This window comes from Coturnix japonica, chromosome Z (genome assembly GCF_054131305.1).
Source record: "Coturnix japonica strain WE chromosome Z, WE-NBRP24, whole genome shotgun sequence".
In the NCBI taxonomy this organism is placed as follows: domain Eukaryota; kingdom Metazoa; phylum Chordata; class Aves; order Galliformes; family Phasianidae; genus Coturnix; species Coturnix japonica.
Genome location: NC_140702.1, coordinates 4,013,163 through 4,035,334, shown reverse-complemented (window position 1 = coordinate 4,035,334; position 22,172 = coordinate 4,013,163). Strand labels below are relative to the sequence as shown.

At 44.6% G+C, this 22,172-nt stretch overlaps 1 protein-coding gene across 6 annotated transcripts; it reads right to left on the bottom strand.

The window, feature by feature from the left end:
* Positions 1–866: 866 nt before the first annotated feature.
* On the bottom strand, positions 867–22,098 carry LOC146753585 (maternal embryonic leucine zipper kinase-like). Of its 6 annotated transcripts, none has more exons than XM_085530671.1 (17): positions 21,751–22,098; positions 18,922–21,463; positions 17,967–18,133; positions 14,934–15,398; positions 13,896–14,569; positions 12,151–12,279; positions 11,247–11,463; positions 8,435–8,579; positions 8,139–8,343; positions 7,718–7,860; positions 7,013–7,325; positions 6,199–6,344; positions 5,378–5,714; positions 4,578–4,722; positions 4,107–4,328; positions 3,328–3,371; positions 867–1,580 (listed from the first exon to the last, which is right to left on the bottom strand). In XM_085530671.1, exons 13-15 carry the CDS (start codon positions 5,466–5,468, stop codon positions 4,280–4,282), a joined length of 285 nt encoding a protein of 94 aa, XP_085386797.1. In that variant the 5' UTR covers positions 5,469–5,714; positions 6,199–6,344; positions 7,013–7,325; positions 7,718–7,860; positions 8,139–8,343; positions 8,435–8,579; positions 11,247–11,463; positions 12,151–12,279; positions 13,896–14,569; positions 14,934–15,398; positions 17,967–18,133; positions 18,922–21,463; positions 21,751–22,098; the 3' UTR covers positions 867–1,580; positions 3,328–3,371; positions 4,107–4,279. The 6 variants fall into 5 exon arrangements, with proteins under 6 accessions (XP_085386797.1, XP_085386796.1, XP_085386799.1 ...); XM_085530670.1 differs by having other exon boundaries at positions 4,578–5,714; positions 7,013–7,134; positions 7,232–7,325; XM_085530673.1 differs by having other exon boundaries at positions 4,578–5,714; positions 14,934–15,039; positions 15,305–15,398.
* Between the last annotated feature and the right edge of the window lie 74 nt (positions 22,099–22,172).

Sequence of the window (22,172 nt, the reverse complement as noted above, 5' to 3'; positions counted from 1 at the left end):
CGATCCAGGTATCAGCCTTCTCCCTTCTGTTTTCCATCTTAGCCCATAGTTTTGCTCCCAAAAACTGCACTCCAACAGCCAAAACACAAACTAATACATCACTTTCACTGCTCCTTCCTGCACCCCCAAATTAATGGTTACCTGACATCCCCTACAGCACAGCACCTGCTCACAAGTATCATTCAAACTCTATTCTTTCATACTTCTTGATAGAGGACAGTAAAAACTCCCTTCTGCATGGCGGTAAGGACAGTCTGTCCCCATCACATCCCTCTGTGTGCTGAAAGCTGCCATTGGATCTCTGCTGCTCACAAACACAGGGAACTGCACCACACTGATTCTAAAGAGAGAAAGGAAGAAATGCTGGTGGGAATGGGCACCCAAGGATTGCAGAGATGCTCCAGATTGTGCCAGAGATGGAATCTCAGAGTGCTGGGACATGATTGATCACTAAGGAAAACACTTGGAAGCACATTCAATCTGCAGAAGCTGTAATTACTGGGCACAGTCAGCTTTCCAATGGCTCAGCTGGAGGAGGCGGGTGCTCTCACACATCTGCTCAGGGGCTTCAGCTGAGACACTTGCACAATGCTGGGACCATTCTGATGGAAACTGTGTCTTCAGATATCATGGTTAAATCCATCCAAAATGATCAAGCGGAGCCTTAGCTCTTGAGCAGCACTTCTTCCCCACCCTTCACTACTCCAAGCAGCTCCAACAAACTTCTCAGAAGAAATCCAGGCCAGCACAGACCTGGCAGACCAGAACCAAGTGCAGCCTGTGGGACGGCAGTGCCCACTCCTTGCTTCCACCCTGCTCCAGCAGGTTAAGGAGTCTGAGCCTAACTGGCTGTTAAGGAAAATGTTTCACCTGAGCACTGAGCTTGTTAATAAAATCAACCCTGGAGTACCCACGAGTTCGAGTCTCGACCTGGTTCCTTTCTGCAACACTGGCCTTTGACAGCTCAAGACTTTCAGCACCTCATGCCAATATTTCTCACTAATATACACCTCAGGCATTGAATTCTCTTCTCATTACCTCCTCCCAGTCCTCCCCTAGGAACAGAAACCATTCAGATTCTACAGCAAACTACAGCATCTGCACTGCAAGAGCACACTGAACCACCTGCAACAATGAAACGTGGTTTTGGAGAGTGGGTTTGAAAACACACCTTTAGACAGCTGTCTCCCTGTAGCCAAAAGGAAACCAAGCAGCAAAAGAAGAGTCCAGCCTGAAACATGCCCATGCTACTAGCCCAGGTTTTTCACAGTCAATGCAGAATCCATCCTGCTCTTGAGGTAACAAATGACCAGTGGGTCTCCCCTTGCTCCACCCCTTCTCCTTCAAAGCCAGAAAAAGAAAGAAAAAACAAGCAGAAGAAACCCAGACGTACCTTTCCACACACAGAGCAGAAAGTGGAACAGCAGTTGTCTCCTTCCTGAGACATGGTGGGGAGCATCCCAGAGGAAGCCCAAGTTCTTTGCTTCTCTCCACAGGGACTTCAAGCACTCTTGGCAAGAGCTGCTTTGGTTCTTTCTTCAACTGCTTCCATCACCAGAATCTCCTTTGGAAAAGGATCCCTAAAGAAAGAATCAGCAAATGAAAAAGAATGAGCAATAACCACTTTCCCAGCTTTCTTCTGACATGCAATTTAGACTCTCAACTCTGGCAAGGTCTTAAAATCAGCTGGTTACAAGAACTGTCCCCAAATATATCCAGCTTCTGTACAGCTGCCGTTATTTCTGACAGCGAGTGTAATCACAGAATCATAGAATGGCCCGGGTTGGAAGGGACCTCAAGGATCATGAAGATCAATCACCTCCCAGTCCCTGCTGGCCATCCCCTCTTCTGATGGAGCCCAGGGGACCATTTGCTCTCTGAGCTGCAAGAGCACGCTGATGGCTCACGTTCTGTTTTTCATCCACCAGGACCCCCAGGTCCTTCTCTGCGGGGCTTCTCTTAAGGACTGCTCCTCCCAGGCTGTAGAAATGCCTGGGATTCCTCCAGCCCAAGTGCAAAACCTTGCACTTTGCTGTCTTGAACCTCATTAGATTCACCTAGGCCAACCTCTCGGTTGAGCTCCCTCTGAATGGCATCCCTTCCTTCCACTGCATCAGCCGCACCACTCAGCAAACAGCAGAGGGTGCACTCCATTGCATCATTGGTGTCACTGATAACCATGTAAAAAAGCACTGGTCCCAAGACAGACTCCTGCATGACACCACTTGTTATCAGCCTTCACCTGGACACAGAACCATGAATCACCACCCTCTGTCTGTGGCCTTTCAACCAATCCCTTATCCACCAGGTGGTCCACCTGTCAAATCCACATCCCTCCAGTTTAGAGATAAGGATGTGGTGGAGGGCCATGTCAAAGATCTTGCTCAAGTCCAGGTCAATGACATCAGTTTCCTTCCTTTTGTCCACAAATGCCATCACTCCATCATAGAAGGCCACCAGATTGGTTAGGCATGGCCTTCCCCTGCTAAAGCCATGCTGTCTGTCTTTGATCACATGCTCATTCCTTATGAGATCAAGCATATCATTGAGGCGGATCTGTTCTTCACCATCTTCATCACAGTTCTACATTTGAATCAAATAATTGGTGTTCCTGTCACGAAGAAAACCTCTTTGTCTTCTACTCCTGCTGCACTTCTGTGCTTTCGTCAGAAGTAAAGGGAGAGGCCACCTCCTAGATCCAAATTTTAAGAAACCAACACCCAATAGGTGTCATCTGAAGTAAAATAGCAGAGAAATTAAGATGACTGTTCTGAATCCAGCTTGGATCACTCCCTCACTCAGGCACACCACCATCAGATCAAGGAGATGCTGCCTTCAGCTTAGAGACTGTATGGGAAATCACAGCTTGAACCTCTGATTAATCAGCTGAGGCAAGTGTTGGGTCAGCTGCGGGAGCACAGGTGAGAGTAATCTAGCTGTGCTCCCAGAAGGGGTGGATCTCGACTCCACCTCCTCTGAGACCTCATTTAAAGGCTGACCACCACTGAGGCAGCATCTCTTGGAGACTGCTCCCCAGTTGAGACTGCCTCAGCTTTCTGGTCAAGGCATCGACATTGGTGAGTTTTCCTTTGCTAACAACCTTTGACTATTTACCACCATCTTGGTTAACGTCTTTATATTAGCCACCCTTACAGAGACCATAAGGGTTTGGGCTTCCAAACTCTCAGCAAGCATTTGGATCAGCCTGCTTCCTGCTGGGGAGCCCCCTGCATCACTGCTGCCTCCTTTCGTACTGGACCTGCAGATGCTTCAGAGCTCATTAGCATGGACTTCCTTCTTCCCCTCAGCAGCTGCTCCTGCACTCACCTTCATTCCTACTCAGATACCGGCCGCTTCCAGCACCAGCTGACCTGCAAGACACAGAAAGGAAAGGTGGGAGTCATGCAAACGCACAAGCCCAAGGCTGCGTCACCACCACGTATGGCAGCCTCGGGAAGTCAGCTGCAACTACAGCCTTTGTCAGAATGGAAACAGGCACCATCAATTAAGTGTGACCTCTGAACTCATTGCCACCATCAGAAACAGGCACTGAAATTGCTCACTTCACTGTAGCTGGTTACCTCCTGATTTTGGGCAAATGCGGACACGTAATTGAAGGACACCAGAAAATTGACATCAACTTCATTGTAGGTGGTTAAGCTTGGAAGCAGGACTTGAGCAAGAAAAGCTTCTCAGCTCAGAATCACAGAATTATCAAGGTTGGAAAAGACCTAGAAGATCATCTGGTCCAGCCATTACCAATAATTCCTGGATAAATCATATTCCAAACGTTTCTTGAACACTCCCATGGTTGGTGACTCCACCACCTCCCTGGGCAGTGCATTCCAATGCCTGAATACCCTTTAGGGGAAGTAATATTTCCTAATGTCCAGCCTGAATCTTCCCTTGCGCAGCTTAAAACCATTCCCTCTAGTTCTATCACTGATTACTCGAGAGAAGAGGCCAAACCCCAGCTCACTACAACCTAACTTCAGGAAGTTACAGAGAGTTATAAGGTCTCTTCTGAGCCTCCTCTTCTACAGGCTGAACAATCCCAACACCTTCAGCTGCTCCTTGTAAGCTTTGTGCTCCAGACCCCTTACTACCTTCGTAGCTGAAGATGTTCCAGAACCGGAACGTTTTCTCTCATGGAGGGGCCAAAAACTGAGTAGGTCAGACCTCCTTCTCTCCATCATTGCTGTCATGTGGAAGGGTGTCCTTGGAACTGCAGTGACTCATGCATCCTAAGTGCACTCCATTGATGGAAGTACAACGTGCATCATTGCAACTTGCCGGTGGGTTCCTGAGTTGGCAAGGGCTCGATTCGCCTGGAAGAAGTAGACACACAGCAGTTAGTGTAAACTTTCACTATCCAAGAGGGCAAAGGCTTGGTGCTGCCTGTCAAGCAGGTTTTAAGCAGCTTGCGAGACTCATTTGAGAAAGACAGGAGTCAACCAAAGATGTCAGGCACGGGCTTGAACGCAGGAATACAGAAGGAGGTACAAGCCCACTGAAAGCATGAATTCTACCTGTGTAGCTGACAAGCAGTGTTTTGAAAGCTGGGTTTGCACCCTTACCTGCAGGACCATGACTTCTGCTTCAGAGGGCTCCCTGGCACTGCTCTGCAGTTGGCGTTTGGCCACAGCGGATGGTCTGTGCAGGCAGAAGCAGGAACACCAACTGCCAGCTGCTGACTCTGCCCTCTTACTGGGAGAACTTGGTCTGGAGAGAGAAAACAGAGCATGCTGTCAGTCGTGGTGCAGGGTGAGTGATGAGCTGCACCGAGCCCTTGCCTATATTTGCCTGTTCCCGGCACTGCCTGCTTTCTGCTGAAACACAGCTTAGAAACACGCTCTGTTTCAAATAGCAGAGGATGCATCCATTCCTACAGCTCAGCCCTCATGTCCTGCTGGCTACATTCCTCTCAACCATGTCAAGCAAGATGCGGAGCATGTATGTGAGCAAAGTCTCAGCAGCAGGAAAGGACAGGAGCCGACAGGTGTAACTGCTTTCTGAGGAAACGGTGCTCACAAGTCATCACTGAATGCTCTCTTGTGGGTCAGCTTCGGAGAAGGTAAAAAGTCCTTCACAGAGCGCTCCATGGACAGACTGCTGTGTCTGCTGGGGGACCTGGTTAGGTCTCTGATTCTTACGTTAAAACCTCCTCGGCCTCAGCTCACTGCCACCTTTAATTTCTAGTGCCAGCAAGTCCAACCAACAGCTCTGCTTACAGGAGAAGCACAATTGGTTTCATGTGCGTGGCCCTGAAATCTGGAAAACCCCAATGTTTCCAGGTACAGCCAGCACAGACCAGGATAGACACCAGCATGGCTTTCTGCATCTTGTGACTGCCTGCCCAACCAGGAAGGAAAGGCACCTTGTGTGGCTCCACGGAGGCCAAAGGGCAACTGTGTGTTAGTTGAATCCTCAAAGATATAATGGACAAAAAATAAACCAATAAAAATCATCCAAACAATGATGGTAGGGGCTGGAAAGGGAATTCCTCTTTCTTTATCTTTCAGATGGAAAATCAATGATTGCGTTGAAGTTCCTCAGTACAGCTGCAGGCCCTTCCTCCACTTGTATCTTGCTGCTCCGTGTTGCAACAGGAGAGCTGCTCTGGCCTCTCCTCTCAGCCTGTGCCTCCTGCAGTGTGAACAGCTTTGTGGATGGAGAGACCCACACAGACTTGGGCCCAGGCAGAGAACTGTGCCCTGCAAGGGAAAACCACAGGTAAGACGGAGGATCAGAAAGCAGCAGCACAGCCATCCCAGTTCTGCATTTCTCTCAGACTTGCTTATCTGAGACACTGGAAGAAGAGGAGCTCAAAATAACCATGTGCTCAGAGGTATGCTAGTGGCAAAGGACACAGCCACAATTAATAGCAACTCACTATACTGAAACAGGCAAACAAAAACCCTAGAAAAACTAGGGGGCAGGGATCTCAGAAAGCTTTGCTGTAACACTTCAATCAAGCTTCACCTGCTTGCAAAAAATCTTAACAGCAGTGACCGTTTTCTCCATGTAAGGTTTGTGTTTGGACACACTAAGGATCCAGGAATGGGGCACCATATTCTAATCTAAGCCCAGAAGCCTGCTGTCTCCTCGAGAGTAATAGAATTTTCAAAGGTCTTGGCGAAGCCCTGGATTGGATGAAGCTGTCAGATCAAGATCAAGCTAATGGAGGAAGACACTCACCTGCTCACTCTCCCACGGCTGGTGTGGATTTGGAGCAGAAGATGACATCTGTGTGGCTGATGAGGTATTCCACAACATATGACTGTGTCTGCAGCTCCATGCAGGCAGCTTCACCACTGGCGCAGGAAGATTGGCTCTGCTGGGATCTGAAGAAAAGGCAGATCTTACAAGGCATTTCCCCAAGGTCATTTCCCCAAGTCTGAATTTCTGTAGCCAAAAACTGGGCTCTGGAGACTTCCACAGTGGGCAAACAGTGATGCCACTGACGAAATTCTCCTGGATGATCAGGGACACAGCAGTCCCAGCTAAACAAGTGAGTAGAAACTGCCATCTAGAAATTGTGCACCTGGGTTTGGGGGAGAGCAGAACTAAGCATCGTGTTGAAACGGAAAAAGAAGTTTACCTTAAGAGGTTTGGAGCCCACACTATCACTAAGTTCTTCGCATGCATGTTTATCACCGAGCAGATCCCAGCCAGAGACACCAAGTGTCTTATTAAGTCCCATGGGGACAGTGCACTGGGCTTTGAGAAAGACGAAAACAAGTCCAAAGCCACACAAAATACAGAAAAGGAAGGACTTCTGCAGAGCCTTCCATACGGTCTCACATCACAGCTAGAAGCAGGAGAGCTCTTGTGGCACAAAGCTTGGGGCTGGAGAAATCAAGGCTGCCTCTAAGATAGTGCTTGCAAAGAGACTTGTGCTCTAGACACCTCACAGCTTCAATGTTTTTCTTTGGACATATCCCAGGATTTCAGTGTCCTTCTTGCAGTGAGGGGCCAAGAACTGAACACAGAACTCAAGGTGAGGACTCACCAGTGCCGAGTACAGGGGGATGATCGATTCCCTGCTCCTGCTGACTCCAACCTTCTGCATTCCAACTCCAATCTAAACCATTCCTGCAGTGGTAGTACTTGAATCCTCATTTGGGGCTGGACCTCAACAGGTCAACACATCAGAAATAACACAACGTGCATCTGGAAGACGTGTCTCAAAGCCCAGAAAATCCAACTCTCTGACCTTGGCACAACTCACCAACCAAGAGCCAGGCCTTGACAACTTGGCTGATCTGAGCTCACGGGAGCGGGCCAGACACTGGACCACAAGTGCCCATTTCCACTGCAGCTCCCTGTAGAGAACAGCACCAATCAGCAGGCGTGAATCAATTCATTCATAGGCTTCGCAATGTGTCTATTTCTTTATTAAAAAAAACCCACATCGATTCCTAATCAAAAAAGGGAGGAGTTAATATGGACCAAAGAAGTTTCTGTTCCTACACCTCATCCTCTCACCCCAACTTTCCTTCCTTCATCCCCAACTCCTGGATGATGCCCACAAGCTTAATGGCAGGTCTCAAACCCATAGGACTCCGTTCACAATTCTCCATCAGAATGGATGTTACACTTGTTCTATACACTCAAGCAGACTGAGCAGTGGTATCTCAGTCACTTAAAACACACAGAAGCATCCAAACCCAGAGCACACACATCCCTTCCTGTGGTACTGCAGCCCACAGCTCACCTTCACACCTCTGTTGATTCCTGGTGTTTTACACCCATGCAGCCTCGCTACGGTTCCATGGGTGTCACACAAGACCTGCAGGACCTCTTTCTCTGCAAACCCCACCTGCAGGCACTGGCTCATGAGGTTCACCACCTGCCCTCCTGCGCAAGAACAAGCACTAAGAACGAGAGCAAAGTGCACCGGATTCAACCTGGCCTGCTCCCACCCTCAGTCCCGCCAGGGATGCAGACTCATCCTCAAAGCCAGGCTGGACATCAACACATGTATCATTCTTCAAGCACCCCATCCCAGCAGCAAGGGATCAAAGTGCTGGGACAGCAGAAACAAAAATGCTGTGAGAGTTTCCTGTTGGCACTGAACATGAACAAATCTACCGCTGAGCAACAGGATGTGAGACAAACAGCAGAAAACAACCAACCTGCAGAACTAACTCGTTTGGGGTTGGCCCAGATGTTTGCATGCTCCCTTTCCATGGCCCAGGCCAAGCTTGATGCTTGAAGCTCCTCATTTGCACAGGGGGAGAACACTGCAGATGGGATGTGGTGGCTATGCACACCATGCCTTTCTCTTGCTTTTCCTCTCTCCATCTTCCATTAGCAAACAGCATCTCAAAGTTTTCCTTCCTGAAAAAATCACTGGTTAAATAAGAACTGGCAAGCTTGCTTTTAAAACTGCCTTGTTTATACAGCTTGATGCTTTAAAGCAGAAGCTCACCTAGCACTGTTGGTCAAGTACAATTTGCTCTTGGTCAATCCATGCTGACTATTCCTGAAGATTCTTCCTCTTCTCCAGTTGCCTTGAGATGCCATCTAGAACAAGCTGTTCCAGCACCTTTCTGCGCTTCTTTATACCACAAAAGCTAGGAAAGAAGAAAATATTTCCACAGTAGGCATATACTTCAACGAGGCTCCAGACAAATGGAGACAGAGGAAAGCACTGGCAAGCCAAAGCAGGTCAAAATGTCCCACACAGCGTTAGCTACGGAGACGATAAATCATGCCCCCCAGATTGCTTGCACTACAACACCCATTCTGAAATAATAGAAGCTACCGAGATACCAGTTTATTACAACCCAGAAGTCCTTTAGATCGTGCACTCCCTGGTGTAGTGACACTGGGGGATCAGAATCCATTGAGAAAAGAACCAGGCCTGCTAAGCTCCTTCCCACACTCCCAAGGAAAACAAACCAACTGCACCGCTGCCAGCACAACCCCACAGCACACAGCAGGGAACACAAACAGCTACCCAGTGCTCCCCTTCACTCCCAGCCTAACTACAAGTCCACAGGAGGATTCAGTGGGAAATCAATACAAAACACATGTGAGTGCACACAGGACTGCATAAAGCGAGGATGGAACTGCACACGCATGTGTGTGTGCACAGGGCTGCACGAGTGTCTGCGAGCACATCCCCCTATTGTCCACCCTATAGACTCATATCCCCCCGTATCAGAGAATCGTAGAATGGCCCGGGTTGCAAAGAACCGCAGCCATCACCTAGTTTCAACACCCCTGCTATGTGCAGGGATGCCAACCACCAGCCCAGGTTGCCCAGAGCCACATCCAGCCTGGCCTTGAATGCCTGCAGGGATGGGGCATCCACAGCCTCCTTGGGCAACCTGTTCCAGTGCAACACCACCCTCTGAGCGAAAAACATCTTCCTAAGATCCAACCTAAACGTCCCCTGTCTCAGTTTAAAACCATTCCCCTTGTCCTATCACTATCCACACTCATAAACAGCTATCCCTGTGGGTGTGCACCCACCTGTCAGCTTGCTCTCTTCCCTTCTAAGTCATTCATTCGACTCCTGTCCTCCTTAGAATATTTTACAGGTTTTGACTTGGGGTCAGAGATTTTAAGTGGACCGTCTGGAATTGAAGACTTCTTCACCTGCCTGTTCTGCCAACTGATCTATCTATTTTTCTTCAGTCAGGACTTCTCATGATTAGCAATTAACTTTTTAAAGCCAGCCTCCTACCTATCTCTAGTCTGCATCTTCAGAGTGATAAAATAGGTTTCAACTACAATGAGAAGACTGAAAAAGAAACTTAAGACTGATTTCCCCAGAGCTCTGTAAGTCAAGTCTTTGAGGGAGCGGTGCAGTTCAGTATTACAGGTTTGGAAGGGATGAGAATTAGACAGAACTGCTTCCTTGCTCTGGCACTGGTCTCAAAATAAACACTGAGGAATTTACTGTCTCATAAAGTTCCATTCCACATCAAGTACTTTCCTTCATATGAAAGGTGTGAATTACATACCCACAGTTAATACTGTGTGTTAAGTAGCAGCCTAAGAAGTTCTGTGGATACATGTTGGAAAAGAGTTACGTGGAACAGTTTTGAGTTTGTGGAGACAACTCAGTCTAAAAGCTCAAAGATTCAGCTTTGCATAGCTGCAGTTGTCCCCAGACAATGATGTTCTCAACATTTCCAAGCGATACTTCCACCATTCATTATCTCTAAGGAATGCTTCAGCCTGCCCTGAATGTCAGAATTTCCAACTGGACAACAAAAATATTTTAATTATTTAACTCTCGGGAATATCTAACAAAAAGGAGCAGAAATCACACTACTGCACTTCTCCTTTAAGAAATACCTACTTTTACTTATTAAACTTACCATAAGACAAACATCACACGTTACCACATGCAGTCTTAAGACAAAAATGAAACCTATATGAACAACTAGCCCTCGTACTACACTTTGTTGAACACTTAACAAAGGTGAAGTGATATGATCAGTAACCCCTAATAACACATTAGCCTGCAAAGATACAGCCTTTCTGAAGAAAATTCCTGAGCAATTGGAATAGAAGAATCTCAAATTGTAAGAAATGCTTAGTATCTTAAAGGGCAGACTTAATATGCACAGTATCAACACTAAAAGAGGCTGAGGACAAACTTCTTTTTTATTTTTTAACTTGGAAGTGCTGATACTACAGACACATTTCCGTGGTACATCACATAAATGTAGGTGTCTGTATTGCTAGTCAAACTATTTCCATTGGCATGCTGAACAGATACACGCAAGTACTAGAATGCTATCATGAGGAAGTCAGTAGGTTACATTTAATTTATAAGCAAGATGCAATCAAAAGCACGCTTAAATAAAAGCATACCCTTTTCTTTCACTCAAAATAACAGCCCAGAAAAAAATAAAAACAAAACAAAACCCTCATCAAGAATGTTAAAGAAATTATCTACTAGATCTCGATGGGAAGTAGAAGCACATGCTAGTTTTAGGAACACAGCACTTGTCTCATTATCTGAATGCATCTAAAGGCATGCTGCTTGTGAAACTGGGGAACTTCTATCATTAATAGACAAGTACCGTGCCCTGATAGATGGTTAAACCGCTTGCAGTGCACTGTCAGATCTACAGGCTGGTGGCTGTATGTGCTGTGACCAAATAAACCCCACACTGAAACCTTTCAGAATTTTAGGACCTACAAGGCTTGCATTCATATTTAAATTAAAAAACTCCTAAGCTACACATGTTCTAGGTTTCCATTTGTTAGACACAACATACCTTTGGAAGTAGGTGCCTGAAAGGGTATGCCTTCTACTTGCTTCTCTGACTCTTTGAAAAGAGCAGGAGCAGGAAGTGCAAAGGGCAGCTCATTTCTTAACGCTGACTCTGCATCAACATTCTCTGTGTTTGCACGCTTCTTAGATGCCACTTTTCTTGTCACTGGAGTTGACAGTGTGAATTCCATATCACCCAGTTGAGTATCATGCCTCGAATGCTGCCAGAGATGTAACAAAAGGTTTTCTGATCACAGCCGGAGAAGTTACTGTCAAGGAAATTCTAACAGCTGAGAAGGTCAGACACAATGCTTATAAAAACATCATACACTACTTGTCTATTGAACAAAAGAGTTGAAACCTCTGATTCTCTCCTAGAATAAGTTCGTTTCTTATACACTGTCAAACGCCATTTTTTGATTTGTTCATCTCAGTTCTCCATTTAGGATTAACCCTCACCAGCTTATCTAAACATAACTATGAATTATCACATAGTTTTGCTGCAAAATTTCAATCACATCACTGTGCATGTTCTTGTCTTGAATTTCTTTCGGTACCTTTCAAGCTCTGTCTACCTCTGGCCTAACTCCAGAATCTTATGAACTGTGCCTTATCGCTTCCCGATGTGTTTTAAAATCCTCCCTGACTCCTTTACTTGTTCCTTTGCTTGCTGTTTCTGTGCAAACCAAACACTGGAGTTAGGTTTCTCATCAAACCAACCATGTCCTACAGGCAGAAGGCACCAAAATTTATGCTTAACATGCTTCTTTGCTGAATCTGTATCTCCCTTTGGTCAAGGTCCACTAGATACTTAAATACAGACTAAGCTCTATATACAATGAGAAGCAGATTTCTGGATTAAGTGCTGTATTTTTTCTGTAAGAAACTAGCACTACATCTTCACAGACCTGCTTTGTTCTCTGAGTATTTAGATCGAGCGGAGATTCTTCAAACACTGAAGCTACATCAGAAAATTCCATGGATCCAAACGCATCTGGCACATGGCTGCAGTCTGGCACATCTTCATACGTCAGAGCCTTTTCAGACAGAAATGTTCCATTGAGATTCTTTTGCAGAATTAAAAGGAAAATTTCATCAGAAGATTTCATCACTAAAATCTAAATAAGATTGCTTTGCAAGTTCCAAACTATGGCTAACAGCTAATGCAGGTCCACAAGCCAGCAGCACCAACTTTTATATTATGTTCTTAATACTGTAATTTTGGATTTGACGTTCATATCAAGAGCAGAAGGGAAATTACTCTTAGAGCTCAAGTCATCTTTCACAGCCTGCGTCAACAAGAGCAGCACCTCATAGCCTTTGGTTTGAAGACCCGGACCACAAGCTAGCTAATGATTTTACACAGAATTACAGAGTTCAAGTCATTGTTTGTATTAGGGCTGCAATTCTAATGAAAGCCTTCAAGTTCATCACACTGAATTATCACTGGCACCACAGATATCTCCACAGTACATATGTGATCACAAGCAACCTGGCAACTTCAGACAATTCCAAAGCACTCCACTTGCACTTGGCTACTAAAGTACAGAACAAGGAATTAACATCAGAAATAGCTGCAGCCAAAACCATCTAAGAATCCAAGTCTCTAGGAAACAAGGAAAGCAAATCCTCTCCAGGACCGTGTCTTCTAAAAGGAAACTGATCAGAAAGGTGAGATCTTCCCTCCTTTGACCACCCTCTCATGTAATGTCCATGTCATTTCTAAGTATGCTGCCCAGACCAAGACTGAGGATGCTTCAGAAGAAGACCTTCCTTGCTAAGACAAACAGAACAAGTAAGGTACCAAAATATGTAGAGCCAAACGAGGAAAGGTGCTCTAAGAAGGTAAGCATCACAAGAGACCAACAGGAATGCTTACACAATCCAAACAATGCACAATTTCTGTTCCACAAGCTGCCAAGAGGAATGTGTGCAGTACTCACAGCACACCATGTACACTGCTTACTGCAGTCATACTACTTCGTAGGACCAGTCCAACTTACTAAAACATTTGATCATGAAACACTAAAACGCAGACCTTTCCAATCCAAACAATTCTATGGTTCTGTTTTCATGAGGCTATTTTTGTTCTCTCATTTGTTGTGCTTCCTGAGTAGAATAATCTTGCCCAGAACTTGCCTAGAAGATGTAGTTAAACTTGCTGAAGCCAAAGGCCACAGACTGCTGGACTTTAGCCCAGCTGAGAGTAAGGAAGGCCACAGAGCTTACTCTAACTGCAAGAGAAGGAAGTCAGAAAGAGGAAATGGACAGACTCTGCAAGCATTGACAGATCTTACAGCCCTGATGACTGGAGAAAAGAGATAACACCACCAAGAGATAACAAAAGGAACCCATCCACAGCAGAAAGATCTCAAACCTCAATAGTACTATTGGTCTACGTGGCTGAGCGAGAGGTTGGGAACATGCAGCCAAAGGGACAGGATCAAAGGCCTCCCTGAAATCTAGAAAGATTACATCCTTTGCCTTCATACACTGAGTGGGTGGCCTTATCATAGAACAAAATTTGATGACCAAGACTGGTTGCACACATGCTCCCTCACCGATGTTTAGGCCACCAGACTGTTTACCCGGGCAGAGCTTCAGCACACAGAGGCATTTAGACCAGAACCTTGTGCTGAACTCTAAAACTTACCCCCAGGCTTCCTGACTCTGTGGTACTGGCACGTCATGTTTGGGATGGAAATCTCAAGGGAATGTGCTTGCCACGAGCCTTCTTAGACTGAAGCAAGAGATAGGTTGACACAACTGGTTGTAATTCCGCTAGAAAACAAGAGGATATAGATCTCTTCAGAAAAACAGTCAGTACAAAGAAAATTTCTGCATGTCTGCCATATTTTCCCCTTGATGTGCAACCTTCACGTCTGATCACATTAGGGTAGTTTCAGGCCTCAGCTGATTCACACAATATGTCTGAGATGAAGAAGCAGACCACGCTCGTTTTTGCTTTAAAGTTAGTGTATTGTACAATTGCTGGAAGTGAAAACTAAAGCTGGTGCCAGAATCTCTCTACTGAAGTGAATGGCAAAGCTCCTACTAATTCAGTTTGTACAGCATTTCAGCTGGACTCCCATTTCTGGGGGCAAGTTTCAGCCCAGCTCCAAGGAGCATCGACATTCAGCTGGATTTTCAGCAGCTTTTTGACTACTATGAGAACCGTGGGTACAATGCTTGACAGACTCAGTGTAGTATAATAAGCTTGAATTACTTATCAGGCATTAGAAGTCTTTTGAATTAAGACTGTGAAAATATCACAGACTTAAACTGAAGAAGTCTTTCCCCATGTAGGTCGATTGTTCTCTTTATTCCCTGTACATAAAGAAAAGAAACAGTGACTCCACAAACGATCTAGCCTAGATAAAACTTACATTTTACATCTAGTCTTACTAAAGTTATATGGAAATCTTAACAATCCTTCAAATGCTACCACTTTCTATTTAATAGAAAGACAACTCAATTGCAAGAGACAACTTTCAGATTCAGGTTAAAGCCAGAGTACCCATCATGTTTTAAATCTCTTCTACAGCTTGGAATGTTATTATTGACATTTATACAGCATCTCTAGCAGCACTCAGTTCAGCTTTTCTCATTTGTTTTCGAAAGTTAGTGGAATTAATTTATTTCCTGAAGTATTTGTGAACTGTAATTCTCCAAATTTATTTGGTTGCCTTACCTGATGTGTTGTTATTTTCCACCTATTAGTGAAACATTTCAAAGCAGGGAGTTAAGCCAGCATGTGACATCTGCTGTTCATCCATCAGTTTCTGTTTTGAGTCTGCCTGGACTTCCAGAGATTCATAAGGATTTCAGCATGGTAAAATATAACAGAAAGGTTGAAAAAACACAATTAAAGGAGAAAAAAGGAATAAATGTGAACTTCAGAAATGTAGTTATTAGGTAGACTATGAAGTTCTGCAGTGGTACCTTGCCTCTGAAAGGTGTGAAATATTTCATGTTTGAGAATAAGTGAGTGTTAGAGTCTGTTCATACAGTAAGGTTATTTACTGTAGGAGTGGGCTTAAATACAGAGAATTACTGACATACGTTTATTCCCTCTGATGTTAATGCTGATCTACTCTCTCTTCTCTTGTTGTGAAACACAGAAAGCTGTTACACAGTCTTCATCAAGGTGTCCCAGCTGCAAGAATAAGACCTATACTGAGGAAACAGCTTTCAAGTCATCTCACAGCCCAATCTCAGCATGGTAGTGTTCTGCTGTGCAGCAGTCAATAATTAGCCATGATTTCAGATTCTTTTTTAAATAGTGTTATGGCTACATATTACAAGGAGTAATCAGAAAGAGTCGTCCAACTTCAGCAACTAGTCCCTCTGTGGCAACAGGTCCTGAGTTCTGAATTCAAGTACAAAAGCCTGTCAGCAGATGAGACCTTTTACTAGAGCAGAAGTGACGCTTCTCTCTCTTCTTGATTCCTAGTTCCATGGCGTGCACAGCATGCTGTGCTGCATGCACAGCACAGCTGTTCTGCAGAGCAACAGTGGCACCCAGTGACCAACAGCAGCCATTGTCTGCAAATACACAGCAACTTCCCAGGATCTGCAGCAACAATCTCCCCACACACTCCACTGCACACAGACACTATGAACCTGATTAGACTCAAGCAGCAGACTGAAAACAAGTCAGAGTTTTAGATTCCAGGATATTTGAGGTTCAATAATGTGTGAAATTCAGTTACACAACAGTGCCGAGGTGCCTGCGTTTCAAGCAACTTTCAGATCACAACCATTTAAAATAAAAACAAATTCAGTGCAGAAATAGCAAGCCTGTAACTTAATACCCATGAGATTATCCATTTTTTACTGCGTTCTGACTAAGTTCTAAAATTTGCTCATCCCAGTTCACTTCAACAAGTTCCACCAGTTCAAGCAATGCAGTTCTGAGATCCGGTGTATGTTAGGCAGATAGAACTGAACAGTGCAGAAATAATCTCTGACAGCTTTAAGAACTCCGTTCTGCTTACAAACTCGCAGTCCAAAACTATTCTCAGTTTTAAGGCAATGAATACCTGAAGCAGTTGGATCATCTGCCATTTGCCGCATTCTGCTTCTTGGCATCATGATTAGCACAAAGGGTTTTCTGCTGTCCTACAAAATGGACAAAGTCCTGCTTACAAATGGACCAAGTTTCAGTGTACAGCAGAGTTTGTACCAGACTAAAAAGCCACATCATTCAGTTCATGTGCTCAGGTTGTTATGCACTCAGAAAGGAAACAGAACTAACTGTTGAATTCTGAAGGCAATCTGTGGGGTCCTACATTACCTCCTGATTCTGGAAGAGGAAATTCTAATGGCAAATGCAGAACTTTGCTCTTTGTAGACATGAGAAGAGCTGGCAATTAGGAACATTCATTTCTGGGAAATCAAATAAGCAGGAAAATACTTCTCCTTAAATTCTGTATGCTATCATGGTATAGAATCAGGCTACAGTGCCACATAGGCCAACCAAGCGTAGAACCAAATCCACAAAATACTGGTAGACAAAGCAGCAAAAACAGGGACAATATTCAGCAGACAGGCCTTTCTACCCACAGCTCAGCATGTTCTGCCATCCAAAAAGCAAGGCCTCTTGTCAAGCTCAGCTATTTCCCTTCTCAGTGTATTCTAGCACCACTGATACCCACTGGTATCCTCCTGTAGAGTGCCATCATATTGTCATCATCCAAAGGGAAAACCCACACAGCAGAGCATACAGCACTACACCCATGCTCCAAATATCCGCCTGAAAAACAAAAAGACAAGCTTACAAACCTGAAGCACCTCAAATGGCTTCCTGACAGACTGGATTGTCTGCCCTTGCCAAAGCCCACATATAGCCCATGAAAAGCTGGCTCTTTCCCTCAGGAAAAAAAACCTTATCGTCCCAGAGAAAGCATATAACCCTCATTCAATTGCCCTTCCGCTCAGCTTAGAGCACTACTGAAACCAGCATCTTCACCTTAGCTCATCACACTGCTGCAGTTCCTTTTACAAGGATTTCACTGGCAAAAATGAAATCAAAGCCGTCACAAGGGATTTAGCACAGTTACGTGTTACTGGCTACGAGAGCTGTCAGCACAGTCACCTGTCAGGCTTTGCTGCTGTTCTCTTTATGTAGAGGCACAACAAGGTTCAGACACCTCACAGTGCAATTCTCACTTGGACTGTAAAGAAAAAGGAGGCTTGAAAAGCAGTGTGTGGAAAACAAAGAAACAAGAATTAGAACAACAGTGGGGCCATGGCACTTGTAGGAATTGCTCCGCCTTTAACAGCAGAGCGATTCAAGAAGGATGAGGGCATTGCAAACCAGACCAGTTTGGACAGATTAACAACTGCAAGTAGTGGGTTCCAAAATTCCAGACATCTCTCAGTTTTTAGTACATTATAAATCACAATGCAAATTAATCTTCACATACAACATGGAATCTAAGGAGAAGTCTGACAAAAAAGACTGCACAAAAATGATGGATAATTAGAACACAGCAAATTGCTCTTTCAAAAACTTAGTAATAGAAAGAGATCTCTGAAGCTGCTGTTCTGTAAAGCCCCAAAGCAGTCGCTTGAGGCAGTTCAGGATTAGCCAGAGACAAACCAGCCAGCTGTGTGAACTGAGACCAATTGCACTTTTCTAGTCTGTGGCCACTGACAGCTTCTGAGAGCTACCAAGCAATGCAACCTAGCAGAATTCAGAAGGGAAACCAAGAGAGCCTACCTGAGCTCCACTGCCTTGAAATGCTCTGTGCAGAGGGAAGGGAAAGAGGGGAAAACAAACACCGCTCTACATCCCTCTGAGCCAATAGACGCTTTGCCCTGGATTAGCTCTGGTGCTGCATAAGCTGGGCTTCCACAGCATGTGTTCAGGCGGTAATCAAGGCCTCCCTGGAAGAACACAAAAAATAGAGAGAAATGTTTGCTTTAACAGAGTTTATGTCTTCTGGTCATAACACTTCAGAAGCCTCAGAGGCTTCTTCTCCTGTGTATTTTTTCATTCATCTTTGATTTTGCTTTCATTCAATGTGACCTCACGAAGCAAATATTGTCTAAAACCATGAGCATCACATGAATGTGGAGATCTCAAGCTGCTCACTTATCTAGTACCCTTGGCATGATGCTTTATTTTCCTCAGCTGATCAAACAGCCTGTTGGTCTAAATTACCTGTGAAAGGCTCTAAGTCTGGCCAGGAAAACTCATTTGATGACAAGTAATTCTTTTGGAATCAGTAAGTCAGACTTCCCATTCTTTCGTACCTATCTTACATGTTAATAAAGGCTTCTGGAAATCAGTTTGAAGATCAAGGAACAATTCAGTTCAAGCATATGCAATCACAGGATCCGTACGTCACCTGCAAAAGTCATTTTATTCTATCCAACCCCATGCTCCTATTACAGAACCTTGCATAAGACAGGTGATATACCTACAAAATTATCTACAGCTTAGACTATGAAAACAGGGAGTCTAGCTAGAGAAAATAATCTACCTGTGCTTCTGAGCAATCTGTTAACCACTCTCACACAGTTCAGGCCATTCCAAACAAGATGCAATGACATGTCAGCCACAGAAACAGCTTGATTTTAGGGTGTTTGTTTGGACAAGCCCCTGTTGCATACGGTGGTCAAACATGCATTACTTGGGGGCACATTGTATTTGATTTAACAGATCCTCTTACCTTTGGCTTTGCACAGAGTCCAAAGTCCATCAGCTTCTAATTGTCAATCAGCAGATTTTCCCGGTGGATGAGAAAGCAGTCAGGAATGATTTCCACCCAAGTGCCCAAGGAAACATATTTTCTCTTCTCTTCTTTCCTGCTGTGGACAGTGGTTCCCAGTCTACTCAAAGCTCGCTCGCTCTCGCTGTCTCAGAGATCTTCACTGACTGCTGGCAAGTTCCCATCTTCCAATATCCCAGGTGGGAAATACTAGCTTGTATCTGTTGGAAAGGACCTGGGGACTAGGAGGACAAGTGGTGAGAGACCACAGGCTGAATGCAAGCCAGCAGTGTGCTCTGACAGAAAAGAAGTACAACAAGATCATCAGCTGCATTAAAAAGCAGCACAACCAGACCAGGACAAGTCATTCCTGCTTCAACACTCATTGCACCACATCTACAATACTGTATCTGGTTTTTGGCCAGGAAGGATAACAACCTGAAACAAGTTCTGTGAATGAACTCCAGCCTGTGCAGGGGGCTGAAGCTCCCACTCAGAGAAGAGAAGCTGGGGAGAAAGATGTTTGTTCAGAGTGCAGAGGAACCTCATGGCAGCTTCTCAATGCCTGCGGGGTGGGGAGAGGGGGTGCGTATGAAGGTTGACTGAGGCTCTGGCCAGCAGGTCACGATGGGATAGTGACAGGAAGCAGTCATACACCAAAACAGCAGACTAGATAGAAGGAAATAGCTCTCAAAGCACTGAACATATTACCCAGAGAGAACATGCAGCCTCATCCCTCGCAGAAGGTGATGATGAGAGTGGGAAAAGCTCTTGAGAAACTTGGTCTCACGATTCCCAGAGCAGCAGGTTCAGGCACAAATCTCTACAAGTCACCTCCACACCCAGTTCCTGTCCAAGCCTATAAATCCATCAGCTTCTCAGATGGAAGCCAGTTACTTCTAAAAGGTATAGACAATGCTTTATTTTTCAGTGAGGAAAGGCTCCTTAGATAGAGGGATTTCATAAGATGCCTAGGAAAATGCTCGTGCTGTAATTATTTGCTTTACTGAGAGATACCAGCAGCTTACAGAATGCCAAGCTCTAACCTATTGGTGAGGAAATATTCAAGCCTTCCAGTACCTAACCTGTGCTTCAAGACTTCAGTGACAGAAAATCCATTGGATGGGGCCAGAGGAATGCATCTCACCCCATACCCTCTGTATAGCCACCATTTGTTTAAAGGATCACTCTTCCTTGAGGCACAAAACTAGAGCAGGTTACACAACAGACTGACACCACAAGGGCTTCTCTCTAGATACAAACTGCAGCAAAGAGCATCACAAAAATGTGAAACCAACACTCAGATCAGATCTGTGTCTCTGCTCCGCTCATTCGGAGCATCATGTTTTACTCCCCTTTCAGAGGAAGATACTTCTTCGAGGATAACAAATTCCAGCTCAGCTACAGAACACAGTACCACATAGCAATAATTATCTAACATTTCCTGTAGGGAAAGAATCCTAAGCACACGTTACTGTCTGAGTTTCAGCTGGGACTGAATTATTTTCTTCAGTGTCTGATGTAATACTACGTTTTCATTCTAGAGGCTGAAAATGCATTTAGAGAGTATCAGAGAGAGATAAGTAACAATGACAGCACAGAAAGCATGGAACAGCACCGACAGGACTCTCCAGTTCCCCGTTCTCAATCAGAGAATATATATCAGAATATATAAAATTTTCTACTTAATTTTCAAACCAATGAATCTTGAACCCAGTCTCCACTGAGATATATAAGAATCCTTTCATTTCAGCTTTATTTTTATATTATTGTCTACTGCTAAAGATAAAAACAATCAACTGAAGTGTGGCAGAAATTATTTCTTACCTCTAAGACTATAAATATTTCTTTGATGTCTCTCTTACATGATCCAATGGGCAAACATGTTGATGACTTCAGTTCTTCACGGCATGAATTTCTGTTTTAGCATGAGACAAGTCATCCTTAAGAGACCATAAAAGCATCACTACTGTGACATACCAGGTACCACATTTGACTGCTGTGGAACATAACAAGCACATATGGGACTGTACACAATTCAACATCAACTCAGCAATGACTGACATCACTCCCATAGAAATTCTGAAACAGAGCTGTGAAAACTGAGAAGTAAAACATTCAGCATTTTCATTGGCATTTTGGTAAAGTTGCTGTAATAATGTAATAATGTTGTAATGACATAATGTAATGATGTAATAACTTCCTCCACTTTACAGCCAGAGAATACTGCCCTCTGAACAATGAGGAACAAGATTTGTGGTGCTCTGTTAAACTTTTTCCAGCTCTACAGCATCTTTCAAAAGGCAATGGGACCAGTAGGCTGCATTCCTATGTACCATCCCACCTGCCCCTGTGTTCTAGAGAACTCCACAACTCCAACAGAAGATATTATCATATTTAAATGCCTTTTGGCTTACCCATAAAGTAACTTTCTCCATGATTTTTACTGCAACTTTTTCACCACTAAGAAGATGCCGCCCGAGTTTTACCTTTGCAAAACCACCTACAATTCAGAACACAGATGCTTAAAGTTGAGTGTGAATTCTTCTCTAATATAATATTACAGGTAAAGCAGAGTACCTAGCATACATTGTGTGTAATGCTTTAATTAGAGGAAGAGGTAATCAGCACCATCAATTTCCAACTGGATTCAAAAATCCAATTTCAAGTTTATTTAAATGAAACCTGACTTAGAGAACTGACAAGAGCTGTTAATCTATTCTCAGATTAATTCTAGAGTGGTGAGACAGACTGTTAGGCGTGCTGTTTCTGTACAAAGATGACACTTACCCGTTCCAACTGTTTCATGGAATTCCTAGTACTGGAGAATTTCCTTGTAGTCACTGACAGACATCCTGAATGTGCAAGAACTGAAGATCCTCCAAGCACGTGCAATGAGGAAGTGCCAGCAGTGTTCACATCCTACTTAGGACATATTCTTAGAGGCAGAAGGGACACTCGTGGCAGATCCAGCAATGCTCATCTTCTCACCAACGTGCATCCCCCTCTCACCCAGCAACAACAAAACACAGTGTGTGAAGCTGGCTTCACTTAGGTTAACAATATGGAACATCCCTCAGGGCTTTGTGCCACAGAGCAGTAGCAGGGCTGGACTACAGCTTGAGGAAGCAGTGGAAGCCTTTCCCTGTATGGTTACAGTGTCCCTGCATGCACCCCACAGCCAGAGCGTTGCAAGCTGAGCTGCCTTGATG